General features: G+C 61.3%; 1 protein-coding gene across 1 annotated transcript in view; it reads right to left on the bottom strand.

Annotated features, from left to right (window-relative positions):
* HMCN2 (hemicentin 2) overlaps positions 1-7,485 on the bottom strand; it is a 37,132-nt gene extending 29,647 nt beyond the window's left edge. Inside the window, exons 1-14 of the mRNA XM_075716542.1 lie at positions 7,251-7,485; positions 6,266-6,336; positions 5,129-5,287; positions 4,756-4,878; positions 3,759-3,930; positions 3,294-3,400; positions 2,968-3,088; positions 2,609-2,872; positions 2,291-2,435; positions 1,893-2,014; positions 1,532-1,804; positions 1,283-1,424; positions 497-624; positions 124-237 (exon numbers count right to left, since the gene is read on the bottom strand). Coding sequence (XP_075572657.1) covers positions 124-237; positions 497-624; positions 1,283-1,424; positions 1,532-1,804; positions 1,893-2,014; positions 2,291-2,435; positions 2,609-2,872; positions 2,968-3,088; positions 3,294-3,400; positions 3,759-3,930; positions 4,756-4,878; positions 5,129-5,287; positions 6,266-6,336; positions 7,251-7,485 — 2,176 coding nt within the window. The remainder of the gene's footprint in view (positions 1-123; positions 238-496; positions 625-1,282; positions 1,425-1,531; positions 1,805-1,892; positions 2,015-2,290; positions 2,436-2,608; positions 2,873-2,967; positions 3,089-3,293; positions 3,401-3,758; positions 3,931-4,755; positions 4,879-5,128; positions 5,288-6,265; positions 6,337-7,250) is intronic.
* Positions 7,486-15,321: the final 7,836 nt, after the last annotated feature.

The following is a 15,321-nucleotide window of genomic DNA, read 5'->3' as shown; positions in this document are numbered from 1 at the left end:
AGTGCCTCCGGGGGTCCCTCCTGCCATCAGTCCAGGGGACCCCACGTGTGATGTCCCTGCAGGGTGGCGGAGGGCCCCCAGTGCATGGAGGGGGTTTGCTCCCCAGGTCCATTCCAGCCTCACCTTTGTACCACGCAATGTGGGGTGGGGGCACCCCCAAAACCCAGCACTCCAGGCTCACGTCTTCTCCCACCAGCGCCTTCAGGCTGGGCGTCACCGCCAGGATGGCGGGAGGCTCTGTGCCGCGGGGCGAGAGACGGCTTCAGTGACTCCCTGCAGCGCTGGGTGTGGGGCCATTCACCCCGAGGGGACCCCAGAGCCCTGGGAGCTGCCCCCCAACACCCTCCATCACAGACAGCCCCATCCCATAGCTCGCATGCCGCAAGGTCCCAGCCGGCAGCCGAGGGAGAGCAAGGAGGGATAATAAATCCCTCCTGCGGCAGCTCTGAGCCCGGGCCCTTCCCAGGATGCTGCCAGCCAGCGGGAGAGTGGGTACCAGTGAATTCCAGGGTGATGGCTTGCTCGTCCCAGCCCAGTGCGCTGCTGGCGTAGCAGCTGTAATTCCCCGCATCCTCTGGGATGGCAGCCCTGATGTGCAGAGTGCCCTGCGCATCCGTGAAAACTCTGCGGCAAATGGAGAAAGAGAGAGAAACAAGCCCTGTGAAAATGCAGCCAGCAAAAAATGTGATGTTATTTCACTTATTTGTGAGCGGGCTTAAGGCCATCCCACACACTTAGTAAGTGCTGGGTATTTGATAAATGCTAGCTAGCACCTAAAGCCAGCTACATCAGCTGCTGCAGGGAAGGGTATTGCTTTGAACTAGGGAAAAGCATTGAGAATTGGGCTTTTTCATCTCCAAAGTAAAAAAAAAAAAAAAAAAAAAAAAAAAACACAACACACACAACTTCACCAAAGTCCACTCCAGCACTCAGCCTGACATGGGCAGGGAGGTGGAAGCCAAAAAGCAGAATGAATCAAGGGGAAGCACAAGGAGTATTTTGAGACTTGAGCACACACCAGCTGTGCAAAGCACCTCGAGTCCCCCTCAGTGGGGACGGTGACCTGGATAAGGCAGGATGGCTTAAAAATAAATATATGAAATTAAGGCTAGCAGCATGCCATCCACCTCAGGTGGACAGGTCAGGGATATCGCAATGCTTTCCTCTCTCCAGAGCTATGGGCAGCCCCAAGCCCCTCTCCCTCAGCCCGTGCATCCCTGCAAGGGGAGCACCATCCCCAGTGGGACAGGGAGGGTCAAGGCACCCAGGTCCCCAGGGGTACCTCTCATCCTGCTCCAGGGCCCAGCCCCAGCGCTTCCAGGCAGTATGGGGTGGGGGGTGGCCGCCGGCCGTGCAGTTCAGCCGCAGCTCCTGGCCCCTGCTGAAACGCTGGGGGCTGGCGTCGACCTTCACCCACGGCGCCTCTGCACAGGGTTGGAGAAGGGCTCAGCCCCCAGGTGCCATCGGCCGCCCGCCTGCCTGCGGGGCAAGGCATCACCCTGGCCAGGGTCCCGTTTGGGGCAGAGCCTACCCTGGACAAAAAGCCAGAGGGAGGCGGTGGCGGTGCCATGGGCGCTGCGTGCCACGCACTCGTAGAGGCCCCCGTCCCCCGGCTGCACGCGGCTGATCTCCAGTGAGCGGTTCTGCAGCAGCCTGGTCCGGCCGTCCCCCGGCTCTGCTGCCTTCCCATCCCAGCTCCACGTCAGGTTGTAGGGCACATCGCTCAGAACCGGGCAGGACATGACCACGTCTTGGCCCGGTGAAGCTGTGATGTTGCCCGGGGCTATGAGGCGTGGCGGTGGCTCTGGAAACACGGCATGCCGGGGTGAAATGAGCCCATGCCCAGCCACAGACTGGGAGACTCATGGGCACCAAGGCTTGGCAGTCCCCACCTGAGACAGAGACATAGGCATGAGCCCGCGTCGCCCCAACCTTGCTTGTGGCTGTGCACTCATAAAACCCTTCATCGCTCTTGGACACCGCAGGGATCAACCAGCTGATGTTCCCCAAACTCCTATGAAAAAGAGACAACGGAGTCACCCCCACCCTGGGGCTGCCACGCCACCACCCTGCTCCAAATCCTTGGGACTTTTTTTTCCATCCAAGTCAGGCAAAGGGGTGCACCCCCCACAGACACATCCCTCGGGATTTTCCTCTGCTGCTTTGGAATGCCCAGAACTTGCAGGCATCCAGCCAGCACACAGCATCCCCCTGGCTGGCACAGCTCAGGGGGCTGTTGCTGCCCACATGGGTCCATCATGGAGCCCACTGGGCCAAACCAGAGGCTCACCTGAAGAACTGCTCTTCCCCGAGCTTCATCCTACCCCGGCTGAGCTGCAGGCGGAAAGGGACCTCGCTCCGTGCGGAGCAGGAGATCAGCTGTGGCTCACGGTTGTAAGCCTGGATCTTGCTGGAGATGTTCACTTTGGGTGGACCTGGAAGTAGGTGGGGACATGTACACATATAACACTCCTCAGGAGCTCACCAAGAGCTGCACTAGGAAGCAGGGTAAAAAAAAAAAAAAAACCAAAGCAGAAACCAAAGCAGAGTCAGTGCTGGAGGCTCTGGTCCCTTCTCAGCACCCTTGGGGAGCATGGGGACCACTCACTGGGGACCACGCTGGTGTAGGCGACCCCGGAGAGGCGGTGCAGGGGGTGGCCCAGGGCATCTTCACCCTTCACCATCAGCAGAAAGTCACCCAGGGGGACACGGAGTGGAGAGCCCACCCAGAGCTGCCCCAAGGAGGCGTTGGAGAGGGGCCGCACAGGCAGCGAGAGGAGGGCATGGCCGGAGGTGTTGAAGAGCTCGATCTCCTGCAAGTGCCCAGGCAGCTTCAAGCCGGTGCAGTTCACCACCACGGAGATGGGCAGACCTGGAGGGATGGAAGGGAAAAAACAACCCAGCCACGTTCCCAGCTGCAAGAAGCCCAGACGCAGCATCCGTGCCCCCGAGCAGCACCAGCCTCACCCTGCACCGGCCGCTCCCCGGGCTGGCTGGCGTCAAAGTCCGGCTGGGTGGAGAAGCTGGCTTGAAAATTAATGTTGCTGATGCCTGTGATCCTCAGCGAGTGGCGGCCGCTGCTCTGGGTCTGGAAGCGGAGCAAGAGGTGCATGGCGAGGGCAGGGGAAAGGGGAGGCCATGGGGAAGGCAGAAGGCGGCAGCCAGCCCCTTCCAGCCTGCTCATGCATCCTCTGCCTGGCTGGAGGTGGATGGGGGAAAGCCCATGCCTAGCCGGCTAAATATCCCTCAGGGATGGGATAGAGAACGACGTGTGGGGTCTGACACCAGCCTACCGTGACTGACCACATCCCTGGCTCGTGGGGGTCCACGGCCACCACCATGGCCGAGTTGGGGATGCTGAGCAGTTCCTTCAGACCTTGGCCTTTCTTGAGGACCTTTCCTGCAACAGCGAGTGAACCTCTGGGATTGGGAACCCGGCTCCATCCCCTGGTCCCTGCAGCCAGCCAGGTGCCCATTTTCAGGGCTCACTGTGGTGCGGAGCCCATCACACAGCTCTCACAGCCAGGGCAGCAGAGGAAACCCTCCTAAAACCAGAGACAAAGCCAACCCAGGAAGGGAGCAGAGCAGACACGCTCTGGTGCTTAGTGAGGGCTCGGCAGCTCTTTGCTTCTTCATTTCAGTTTTCAGTGCAGGGTTTGGTGATCCCCATGCCTGCAACCTCCCATTTGTCCTGACCCGAGGGCTCTCCAGGAGGCAAAGCATCACCCCCTGCCCGCTCCCCTCCCCTGGGCTCCTACCTGCTGGATCCCGGACCTCGATCCCTGGGGCAGGGCCGCTCAGGGAGATGGTGATCTCCTTCAGGCTAGGGTCGAAGGGGACGGGCCACGTGTGCTCCCCGCCGTCCTCGTGATCCGTGGACAGTAAGTGGACTTTGGAGGCCTGGATGGCCTCTTCCACCCACTTCAGCACCTGGGGGCACATGGGGGAGGATTAACCTGGATCCTCCCTCGCCATCAGGCATGGCCATTTCGGGAGCAGGGCTGTATTGCACCAGCTCAAAATCTCAGGCATGGCTGCAAAACAGTGCCCAGGCGAGGGGCCAGCCCCAGCCAGGTCTGGCGACACGGGAATGGGTGGGCAGGAGGTGACAGCCCTGGCTGAGACCCCTTGCTACAAGCAGGTGCAAAAGGAATTGAGTAATTTGGTGTAAATGTTATTGCCAAGTGGCTTCTGCTCAGCTGCTCGGAGCAGGCACATTACCCCCCAGCTCGCTCATGTGAATAGAAACCATTAGAACACAACTGCCAGAGGCTGGGCAGGGGCTGTCGCTGGGGGTCTGCTGGGAGCTGCTGCTTGGTAGTGAGCAGAAAAGCACTTGACTCTTCCTCAGGTCTCTGAGACTTCACAGGTGCACCAGTCAAGAGCTTCAAGGTCGGGAATGGGCAGAGAGGCTCCTCTCCCTGTGGCCAGGCCACCCACCTGATTCCCGGGGTGCTGGGAGCAACAGGAGCGCCCCAGCTTCAGCCTCAGCCCCCAGCAGACACCTCTGCTCTGTGGGAGCAAGCAGGTCGGCTCATCCCAAGGATCATGCAAGCACCCAGCAGCAAGCTTGAGAGCGACCAGCCTTCTCCAGCCCTTGCTTCAGCTTCAGGCTAAAGCGGGGCTCTCGGAGCAACCTGGAGGTGCCTTTGGCATGAGGATCAGCCCCAAGAAAACGTAAGAGCAGCTGAGCCGGGCTGGACCACACATTGCCTTGGTCACCCCGCCCCTGCTCCGGCAGGTCACCCTGCTCACCTCTGTCACCTGCTGCTTGTCCAGGTGGAAGATCTGCCCGGAGCTGGTGGCCGCGATGCGCTCGTACACGCGGTACCCGGGGTGGCTCCTGTCCCCGCAGTCCCCCGTCAGCACGAACACCACCTGCCACAGCAACGCTCCCCGTAGGATCGCACACAGCCATGGGGGGTCTGTCCATCCCAGGGAGGGGACGCAGCCAGCATCCACCAGCCCCCAGTACACCGAGCCAGTCCGGGGGATGCCAAATTCACCCCACTACCAGGCAGCGTAGGGGGGTTTATTGCTGCGGCTCATTGCCAGGAACTGCCATCGTGCTGCTGCAGCGTCCACCCAAGCCAGCTATCGCAGGAGGCCGGTGGGCAGTGCCACTCACCTGGGTCTGCTTGTGCTGCAGCAGCCGCAGCAGCCCCTCCTGCTCCTCATAGTCCTTGGCCCGAGCATCCGAGAAGACGTAGACGAAGGAGCCGGGGTGCGAGACCTCCACGGCCAGCCTGATGGCTCCCACGCTCATCTCCGGGCAGTCCCCTCCGCCCTGTGGCACACAGCGAGGGACGTGGCACAGGCACCAAGCCGACCACTGCTCAGCCCTTCCCTGCTGGCCTCCCGGCAGGATCCCACCCAGGGACTGCTCGTGGGGAGGAATTGCACCAGTTTGCTGGAGTCAGCCCGAGCGCAGCATGATGGTGCGGCAGGGGCACGCAGGATCACAAGGACCCGTCCCTGTCTCACCGCTAATGATGTTTAAACCACCCGTTTGGGGATCCAGACTCACAGAAGGCGCTGGCTTCCCATGAATGCCTTCAGTGGGCACATTCGTGCCCACCCCAGCCTGTCACCCCCCACGTGGCAGCAGAACCGGCCACCCCAGGCAAGCGCAGAGGCACAGCAAGGACCAGCTCCCGCTTCCACGGGGCTTTGCGCCCCGAAGGGCTGTGAAACGATGTGCAGCCGCAGCTTTACACCTCCTGCCAAAACACAGCTGCATCCGAAGGGAAACGCCACAGGGATTTAGCAATGCATGGGAGGCAGGGCAGGAGCAGGGATGGATAAAGCACGATTAAACTGCCAGAGAGCGTTTCAGCTGGCAGAATGCAGCTGAAATTGTTTGAAAAAAAAAAAAAAAAAAAGGAAAAAAATTTAAAAAACCAAACAATTTTCAAACAGCACTTCTAGAAGAACGAATTTTTGGTTCTTCAACCAGGGAAAGCATTCCCACTTTGGGACAAGAGCTGTGCATCGAGAGGGCTCTGCCCTGTTGCAGGAGCCTGAGGCACAGCACCAGCGTTACCCACCCTCTCCACTCCCACCCTGGCAGGGTCAGCCCCCAGCAAGCCCAGCTCAGCCCCGAGCTCCTGCCACACTCCCAGGGGATGCCAGGCCCGGAGGGGAGCAGGGATTGCTCCCAGGACCCACCACCATACAGGAATGCAGCGCCGGGCTTCCCACCAAGCGCCAAGGGCCACGCGCCAAGCCAGCCGTGCAGCAGTGCCGTGGGGCTGAGGACGCCTACCTGGACGTGGAGCTCCCGCAGGCGCCGCTGGAAGAGCCGGGGGTCCGCGGTGAGGGTGGCAGGTCCCACCTCTGCAAGCACACCGGCACCACCACCTCAGCCTCCCCGACCACCGGCACCAGCCTCCTCCCGTGCCACGCTGCTGGCACTGCCAAGCACCCACCCCGGCTTAAAGACCCTTACGGGACCCGCGAGACTCGGGGTTAAGCATCTACCCTGGCTTGGCACCATTTGGGCAGACCCGGCACCGTGCCCAGGGGTACAGCCTGCCCCAGGGAAAGCTCTCGGCCAGGGTGAGCTGCAAACCCAGCACCTTTTTCTGCTGGGGGAGGCTCCCAGCAAAGCAATGCAGAAACCCATTTACTGCCTCTGCCTTCTTCCCTGTTCAGCTCCAGCGATTTTCATTCAAACTCAGTGTTTCTGCTGAAACTGGGGCCTCGGTCCTGCTCTCCTTGTAGGGAGTCAGGGCTCTTTTGGAGAGCAGCTGCTATTTATGGGTGTGCACAAAAATCCCAAGGCAAAAACTGGGACAGAAAGAAACGATTCTGGTATTGCAATAAATTACCGAAACCTCTTAACAAATGGTGCTTTTATTGAGGCAACCTGAAAGCACGCTGTGGACTTGTACAGAAATGCCCCCCGTGATTAGACCAGGGAGATTGGGACAGGCTGGAAGTAGAAAAGCCACCCACAAGCGGGTGCCAGCATCACTGGGATTAATCCAGTGAGGAAGTGCTTGTCCCATGCCTGCAGGGCGGCTTGGGGATGGGAGTCCCTGCCCAGCACCGTGCCCTCAAGCTGCAGCTCATCCTGTGCTGGCATCCCCATCACGGCCATCACTGGGGCATTAAAAAGGTGGAGAACGGACAGCGCAGGCACTTGGAAAGTGCACGCTTCAGCCCCAAACCCATCCAGAAGCGCACCCCAGCTCCCTGCAGCCCCGTCCCCCAGCGGGACGCCTGCCCTCCCCCTGTCCTGGCCATACCTGGGTCGTGGAAGGGGACCAGCGCATAGTTGCTGATGGGCTTCGTGCTCCTGCTGAGCGTCCGCTCCAGGATGCGCGAGGCCCCGTCCATCACCTGCACCAGGTCGTCGTACATGGAGCCGGTGACGTCAAAGACGAAGGCCAGGGTGGTCCCCCCTGTGCCGGGGGGGAACTCGGCGAGACTGGGGGCCAGCAGCAGCCAGAGACCCACAAACACCCCTCCGTGGGGTGGCATCGTGGGGGAGACCTTCGGGTGCCGGGGACACCCCTTCTGTCCTTGCCCCGCTCCTTCACCCAGAACACCCAGGCACCGTCCCCGCACCGGGGAGGGACGTGGGGTGCAAGGGGACACGGGCAGCAGGGCCAGAGCCCGGACCCTGGGCAGGGGACACCCAGCCACCCACAGCTGTGGACCTGCTCCTCCGGCGTTCAACTTCTGGGAGGGAAGGAGGGAGGGAAACCAGGGCTTTTGGAGCCAGTGGCGTGGCAGGGAGGTGGGTGGGAGCAGCAGGAAGCTGGGATGGGGATGTGGGGATTGGGAAGCAGGTCCTGCAGCCCATAGGATTGTCAGAAACACTGCCCAGGCCCCCTCCCCGGCCCTGACACCCCCCCCCCCCCCCCCCAGCTCAGAGAGCCCCCCACTCTGTCAGGGGGAGCCAGGGGTTAGGGGAGGACACGGGGGCTTGCAGCTGAGCGCCTGCGGGGAAACCCTGCCAAACCCACGGCAGGGGGGAGGAGAGCCAGCTGCGAAAGGGACCCCGAGGAATCAACCCCCCCTCTGCCACACAAAGGGCCCTCCCCGGAATAGGGGTCTGCAATGGTGCTGGGGGGGACAAGGGGTTCTGGGGGAGGTCCGGGGGGGTCCTCAGCACAGCCGCCCTGGGAACAGGGACCAAACAGCCACGCAAAGTGCGGACAAAGCCAGAGCCAGGACAAGGGCTGGGAAACACAGCCCTTGGCGGGGAAAGGCAGCCCTTGGCCAGGAGCGCTGGCTGGGGGCTGCAGAGCTTTTCCTGGCTTCCCTTGAAGCAGAGCGCTGAGCTCATGGCCGCTCCGCAGGGATGCTCTGCTCTTGCTCAACTCCCCCCCACCCCGGGACCCAGGGAGAGGCCACGGCCAAGGGCCAGCTCCAGGTGAGGCCGAATCCTGCCCCAGGCTGAGCACCCCTCCTCCGGCCCCCAGCATCTCACTGGCATCAGCCCCGCTCCTCCCAGGCACAGGAGCCAGGGTGGGTTAGGGACCACCCACCCCACATCCCCACACACGGGACAGTGGGACCCTCTCGTGCATCCCTCTGCCCCACATGTCCCTGCAAGCCTGGGCTCAGCCCAGCACAGTCCCAGGGTGGGCAAGGACCCCCCCCCCTTGCAGTGGGGCAGAGGGGGCAGCAGGGCAGCACCTCTGCCCCACAGGGCTGAGCCGTGAGCTGTGCCAGTGGCCTGTCCCCCCCGTCCCACAGCCAGGGCTGTGGGCTTGCACGCAGCCGCTCACCTGCAGCCCCTTGCACCCCCAGGCTTTGCACCCCCAGCCCCACACTCACTGCAAGCTCAGGGAGGGGGGCCCCCCACCCCACAGTGTCACCAAACCTACCGCAGAGCATCCCCAGCCACCGACCCTGCGCCCCAGCTCCATCCTGCACACCAGCAGGGAGCACCTCTCCCCAACGCCGCTGGCACCAAGAAACCCCAACAGCTTCTCCCCATCACCAAATTAATCCCAGCCAGCCCTTCCCACACCCACCAGTGCTCCCAGTCCCAGGAACACCTGCACTAGCTGGGCTTTAACCCCTTCCGTGCTGGGGGTTAAAGCCCAGCAAAGGAAGGCACAGCCTCTGGGTAACCGCTGCAGTTTGGAGCCTGTGCCCGTCCTCACCCGCTCCCCAGCACGGGGGATAAATCCCCGGGTGCCCCCGCCGTGTGCTGGCACAAGGCACCTCTGACCAAAAACCCCTGTGCAAACAGAGCCTCCTTGTTTAGACCATTAGGGCATCTCCCCTGGCCTCCTGAAAATAATTAGTCAGCCTCGTTAGGAGAGCAAACAAAGGAAGATGGGCTGGCAGGGAGGCCTCGCGGCGCTCGTTTCCCAAAGACTTGGCAAGGCTGAGCAGCAAATGCGATCCCGCGGCACGTGAAAAGCCTCATCCAGGCTGTGAGCCCCCCTGCCTGCCCAGCCAGCCGGGGGCGGGGGGCTGCCAAGGGGCACCTCCGTTACGGGCTGCGAGGCACAATTACGAGAGATTCGTATCAAGCTCCCTCAGCAGCCATTGCGTGCCAGCAGCAACCCGATGGCTCCCAGCCCGCTGCATCGGCAACGGGGCTCGGGGGCGACGGGGACAGCGCAGGCGGGCACGGCACAGCTGCAAGCATCTTTGCTGCAAAAAAGAAGAAAGGATGCGGGCACTGCGGGAGCGGGGACAGGACCCGGCAGAAGAAAAGCTGTGTTTGGGTAAAGGGAGGTGGAAGGAGCAGTGTTACGGGGGTGAACGTGCCTGGAGCTGAGACCTGACAGCTCATCACAGCGTGTGGGCACCGTGCCTCACCGACTGCGCGCCAGCACAGCTCAGTGCATCCCTGTTTGCAGCCACGCTGGCGCAGCCCGGGCACCGCTCGCTGCTGGTGCCGCTGCAGCCCCGCGCTCGGGGCACGCAGCACTGGCCGGGTGCACCCCCAGCCCAGCTCCCGGCCCCGCTGAGCGCGAGGGCAGTTTTGGGGGCCGCAGGAGGCAGCAAGCCTGACCCATGCCCCCCCTCCGAGCCTGCCTGCCTTCCCCCCGCTCACCCCGCAGCACATCACAGACCACGGGTGCTTCGTTACTGTCATTAAGCTTTTATTTCCACTGTCACAAAGTTCCTGGGTTTTGTTTCGTTTTCTTTTGTTTTTAAACTGTTTCGTTTGCTTGGTTTGCTCTTGAATTCATCTCAAGACAAGGCAGCAGGGCATGCAAGCCGAGACACCGGCACGGACGCACAAACAGGCTTCATCTTTACAAACAAGGCTCTTTGCTGGAGCTGCTGTTTCTCAGCCCGGGGCTCGGCTGCCCCCCGGGCAGGGGTCCTGTGGGCCACGGCACCCAACCCGGGGCTGGCGGGCGCAGGAGCAGAGAGCGAGAAGGGAAGGACGGCTTTCCTGCAGCGCCCGCTGGAACAGTCGGGGCTGGCATGTCTGACTGAGACCCCAAAACTGCTCTGCAAGGAGACCCCCAAGCTGTGCACCGAGACCAGGGTCATCAGCCCCCTCCTTTCCCCCCAGCCCTCACTCCTGCCCCGCCAGCCACTGCCACCGCCCCAGCCAGACCCCTTCCCTCCAATGCCCCCGCGAAGGAGGGGTGGCTGATGCCCTCCCAAAATGCCCCAGATCCCCGCCTTTACCCCAGGGCTGGGGACGATGGGACAAATGAGCTGGCTGCAGGTCACCCACCCAACCCATCCAAACCACCTGACCCTAAATATATGGGAAGAGGGCAGCTCTGCCAGCGATTTTGGCTGCCCCCGAGCCACGCCTGGACCTGCTTCAAAGCCAGCCCTGCTCCAAACGGGGCTCGGCCCCAGACCCCGAGAGCCTTCACCCCCCGCAGCAGCCAGCGGCAGATGCTTGCTTGCATCCCTGCCCGCTCCGGGGGAGCAGCGGCTCCGGGCTGGGGGTCCCGCAGCCTCAACCCCCTCCATCCAACTGGGATGCCGTGTCCTGGCAGCAGGCACCGACGGGCACCCGCTTCTGCGCTGTCGGGTGAGGTGCAGCTGGTACCCGGCACAAACGGGGTCTGGGGTCCCCCATAAGCAAACACCCCCCTCCACGAACCCAGTGGGGAGCGCTCCCGAGGGCTGCCCAGTCTCATTACAAACGGCAGCAATTAAAGGGCTGCTCCAGAGGAAAAACCCGCTTCGCTTCTCTCTCTCGGGTCCTGGTTTGTGCCATGATGAGAGGGCAGGGGGGAATCTGCCCCCAGAGCCTTCTCCCACATCTTTGCTCTCAGGGGGGGAAACAGCTCAGCCCAGCCCAGCCCCAGCGCTCAAGGAAAGACAGTCACAAAGCAGCAACAGTCAGCGCACGAACCTAAAAATGAAAAGAAAGGAAAGTACAGATACGGCATTTTAATGGGGCAACACCGACGGGGACAAATGAGAGGTGGGGGGGACACGCCACAGTCGCCGGGGCCGGACCCTCGCCTCTGCCTGGCTGTGCTTCGGGTCCCCTTCCCATTGCCAGGGCTGCAGCCGGCTTTTATTCCAGACAGGCATCGGGAGCCCGAGTATAAACCGAAACAAATCAGGTCTTGTCGGCTGTTTGCTTTTAATAATGAGCAGGTGTAAAAAGAAGACCGAAATTAATTATTCGGTGATGTAAACTCCGACCCAGCAGTTTGTGCCCCACTCCCGGCGCTCCGGATGTGCCTGATGCTTGGTGGGTCCTGCCAAACCCTCACGGTCACAGCCGGGAGCCGGATCCAGCGCTCGCACTCCCCTGGGAACAGGCGTCGGATCGGTCTCCGGAGCGGGGATGGCTCACCCAGGCCATTTCACTGATGGGGAAACTGAGGCACGAGGAGGTTAAGGCCAACATTTCCAAGAGTGAGATGCTTCAAGCCTCATTTTCAGCGGTACCGGGAAGCCGCAGATCCTGGTGATGCTCAGGAGGAGTCAGGGGCCCTCGGTGCTCCCCAAAGGGAGGCTAGAAGCATCCAAGCCAGGGTCCCAAATCGACGGACAGGGGGGAATACTGGGGCCAAAATGATTTGCTCAGGGACGCTCAGCATGCCAAGAGCGGGGCAGGACAGACCCCACGCCGGGACCCAGGACAAGAACCAGCCCGACCCCGCAGGAGGGGCCTCTGCCCGGGAAAACTCACCATCGCCACCAAACCAACGGGGTCCTCACAGCCGGCACAGAGCTTTTGAATACAGGCATAAAACTTTGTTCCTTTTTGCTCTTTTTTTTTTCCTAATGTGCAAATATTTAACATGGGGCGAGGGAGGACGAGGCATTGGCTCCATCCCTGAGCCCGCCAGCAGCAGTGGCAGCAGGAGGTTGCTGGCGGCAATGGCAGAATCGGCCCGGTGGACACTGAATTTTGGTATTTCTGGGGTCTGAACGTCTCCCAAGCCAATGCCAGTCCTTCACCCCACCGTGACGGGAGCCACATACCCCCTGTCCTCGCAGGGCTGCCTCCCCGGCGAGACATCGGCGAGCGCTGATGGAGCATGAAGCATGGCAGGTCCTCCGAAAATTAAAAGCCTTTCAGGGGAAAGTGTCAGAGCAAATGAGGTTTGCCTTTGCCTGGGAATTATGTCAAATATCGCAGGGTCCATCATTTATCAACGGAGGCGATTACAGCAGTGTCACATTCATTGGGAACAGCCACTGGCACCGGGAAGGGACCGGTCTGGCAGATGAGCGTTAAGGAAGTTGGAGGCACTACAAAAATCTACCCAAGAGAGTTGCGTTTTGGCCACAAAGCATCAAGGAAAAGGAGTTTCCATGGGAGGGAGCGAGGCGACACCCTCCAGGAGCCCCCAGCAATGAAACGTGGCCACCCTCAGGGGCAGGAACCGCAGAAGAGGCAGAAATATTGCACGTGGGCATGAGGTCGGTCTCCTTGGGGATGGGGAAGGGCGGTTTTTTATGGGCATCAAAAAGTGCCACTAGCACACAGCCCCGAAACTGGGGAGTGGGGCTGCACGGCAAAGGACCAGCATCGCTCGGCTGGAGAGTCTGTCCCTGCCACGCTGGGAGGATTCACACCCCACCGCGGCACCGTCTTGTCTCCTGCATCGTGGACACCTGTGAGAACATCCTCCACGTCCAGATGTCACCTCCCACCGCCATGGGGACAGTCCCCTGGCTGGGCTCGGCCGCGGGAGCTGCAGACATCCCGGCAGACAGCGGGCTGGAAAGATGCCGCCACCATCAGCCGGAGCGGGGATGGAGGGCTGAGCCCCCAGGGTGGTGGGAGAGCGGCATCGGGGTCGCTGGGCCAGGAACAAAACCTCGTCAGAGCAGGAGGGGTTTGCACCCCGGCTGGCTTTAGGGGTCCCAGAGGCATCTTGCACTTCGCTCCCGAGGAGATGCAGATCTCTCCTTCCCCAGGCCAGGGGCCAAGGCGGATGGAAGCGGAGCTGCGGCAGCATCCACATAACGCTCGTCCCCCAGCAGATGCCAAGCGGTGTCCCACGGCGTGTGTCCCGCGGGGGCTGAGCCCTGCCTGGGCACGTCCCGGAGCGGCGGCGGGCGATGGAGAGGCCGCGCAGGCACCGCTCGCGGCTGGGGGGCTGTTTCCAAGACCCACGTTTGGGTGCCTCCAGGCGTTTCCCCGGCCCTCCGCCTCCCCCAAGGCGGGCGCAAGGCTTCGCTTTGGGGCCGCGCTCTCCATTTACAGCAAAACCTCCCACGTTCTAAACAAGGAGCAAGGGGATAAGGAGACACCCCGAGCTGCACGTCTCCCAGCCCCGCACCCCCGAGGCAGGAGCTGCTGCCCCCCCAGATGGGGGGACGGAGCGAGGCGTCCCCGCGGGCATCCCCTCTGCTCCCCCAGCCCCACCAGCACACGAGCGAATTCACAGCCACCTCCCTGGGCTGCAAACAGACCTTCCCACTATTTGCAAAAAAGAAAATAGTACAGGAATCCGCTTGAAAGCAAAAGCCAACTCTCGGCTCCATTAATACTTTTTCATGCAGCGAGAAAATTTAAAAAAAAATGGAAATGAGGACGTTCTGGTGCCTGGTGGTTTCCTCGCCCTGCCCGGCTGAGGGATGGAGCGGGCTCGGACTGCTCGGAGCCTGGGCTGAGCGAGCCCTTGCTGAGCTGGCAAAGGGAAGGGTGAACAGAAAAATGCAGGGAATGGGGGAACGGAAAGAGGAAAAGAAGCTACAGCATCCCCTTAGAACAGCAGCCAGCCCATGAAGCTTGGGATATGGGGGGTGGGAGGAGAGGGGGGAAGGCAGATTTTTGGCTTCATTGTTATTGCAGGCTCCCGGTGCCCCGCAATAGTGTACGAGCATGTAAACCTTACATATCATCACCTAGGTGGTTGGACACACACACGAGAGACTAAACACGGCAGCAACATTTACAACAAATAAATAAGGATATCGCTCATCGAGATAGGCATATAAAAAAAGCCTCACTTTTTTCCACCAAAGGAAAAAAAGGAAAAAAAAAAAAAAGAAAAAGCACAATACTGTCTCACCAAAAAAAAAAAAAAATATCCCTAGTGAGCCGGGCCAGGCTGCCAGCGGCATCGCAGGTGACGCCAAGACTGTGTTCCCAATCGCCGTCGGTGCCTCGGCTCCCCGGCCGCCCCACGCAGGCAGCACCCCGGGGTGCATGGCCCCCCAGTACCTTTGGGCTCCGTCTCCAGCCGGCTGGTTCCCGGGAGAGGACCACACCGGCACTGGCACATCCGCAGTCCCATCCGAAAACGTAGGAAAGGGGAGCGAAGAGGGCGAGGAGGCCGGGGTGGGGCTCTGCCTTCGTGATGCTCGACCCATTCCCCCGGCCTTGAAGTCTCGGGCATTCGCTGCCGCTCAGACCAGGGTCTGTTGCGGGGTTTTTTTTTTGGAAAAAGCAGAAGTTGGCAAATGGCAGCGGCTGGTTCAGAGTGCAGAGAGGGGGAGTGAGCTCGCGCTTCAAGGGCATCCTTTGCTCGCGGAACAGAAAGGAAGGCCGAGAGGGACAGGCAAGCTTCGTGCGGCGGTGGTCGGATGGCACGGAGAGCATCTTCCCCCAGGCATCTGCAGGAGAGGGTGGGGAGAAAGAAAATCGGGTGAGAAGGATGGGCAGAAAGACCTCCAGCCGTCTCACGCGACACCAGTGCAGCTGGAAGGGCAAAGCTGGAAACACAATAAGGATTCTGAAAACCTCAAAACTCCAGCGGGGTTAAAAAAACCCCACCACCCATGGTCAGACACTGCCTGGACTGCGATGACCAAAATCACCCCAAGAGACATCTCTGCATGGCCCCGCGGGGCACGGTGAGGACCACGGGGTGCTCAGCCCAGCACCCCTGGGTTGCTGTGAACCACAGCATCCCTGATACCGCCATGCCAAACCCTGCCAGCTCCAGGGTGTAATATAAT

This window comes from Pelecanus crispus, chromosome 9 (assembly GCF_030463565.1).
Source record: "Pelecanus crispus isolate bPelCri1 chromosome 9, bPelCri1.pri, whole genome shotgun sequence".
Lineage (NCBI taxonomy): Eukaryota > Metazoa > Chordata > Aves > Pelecaniformes > Pelecanidae > Pelecanus > Pelecanus crispus.
This window is presented reverse-complemented; position numbering and strand designations above follow the sequence as displayed.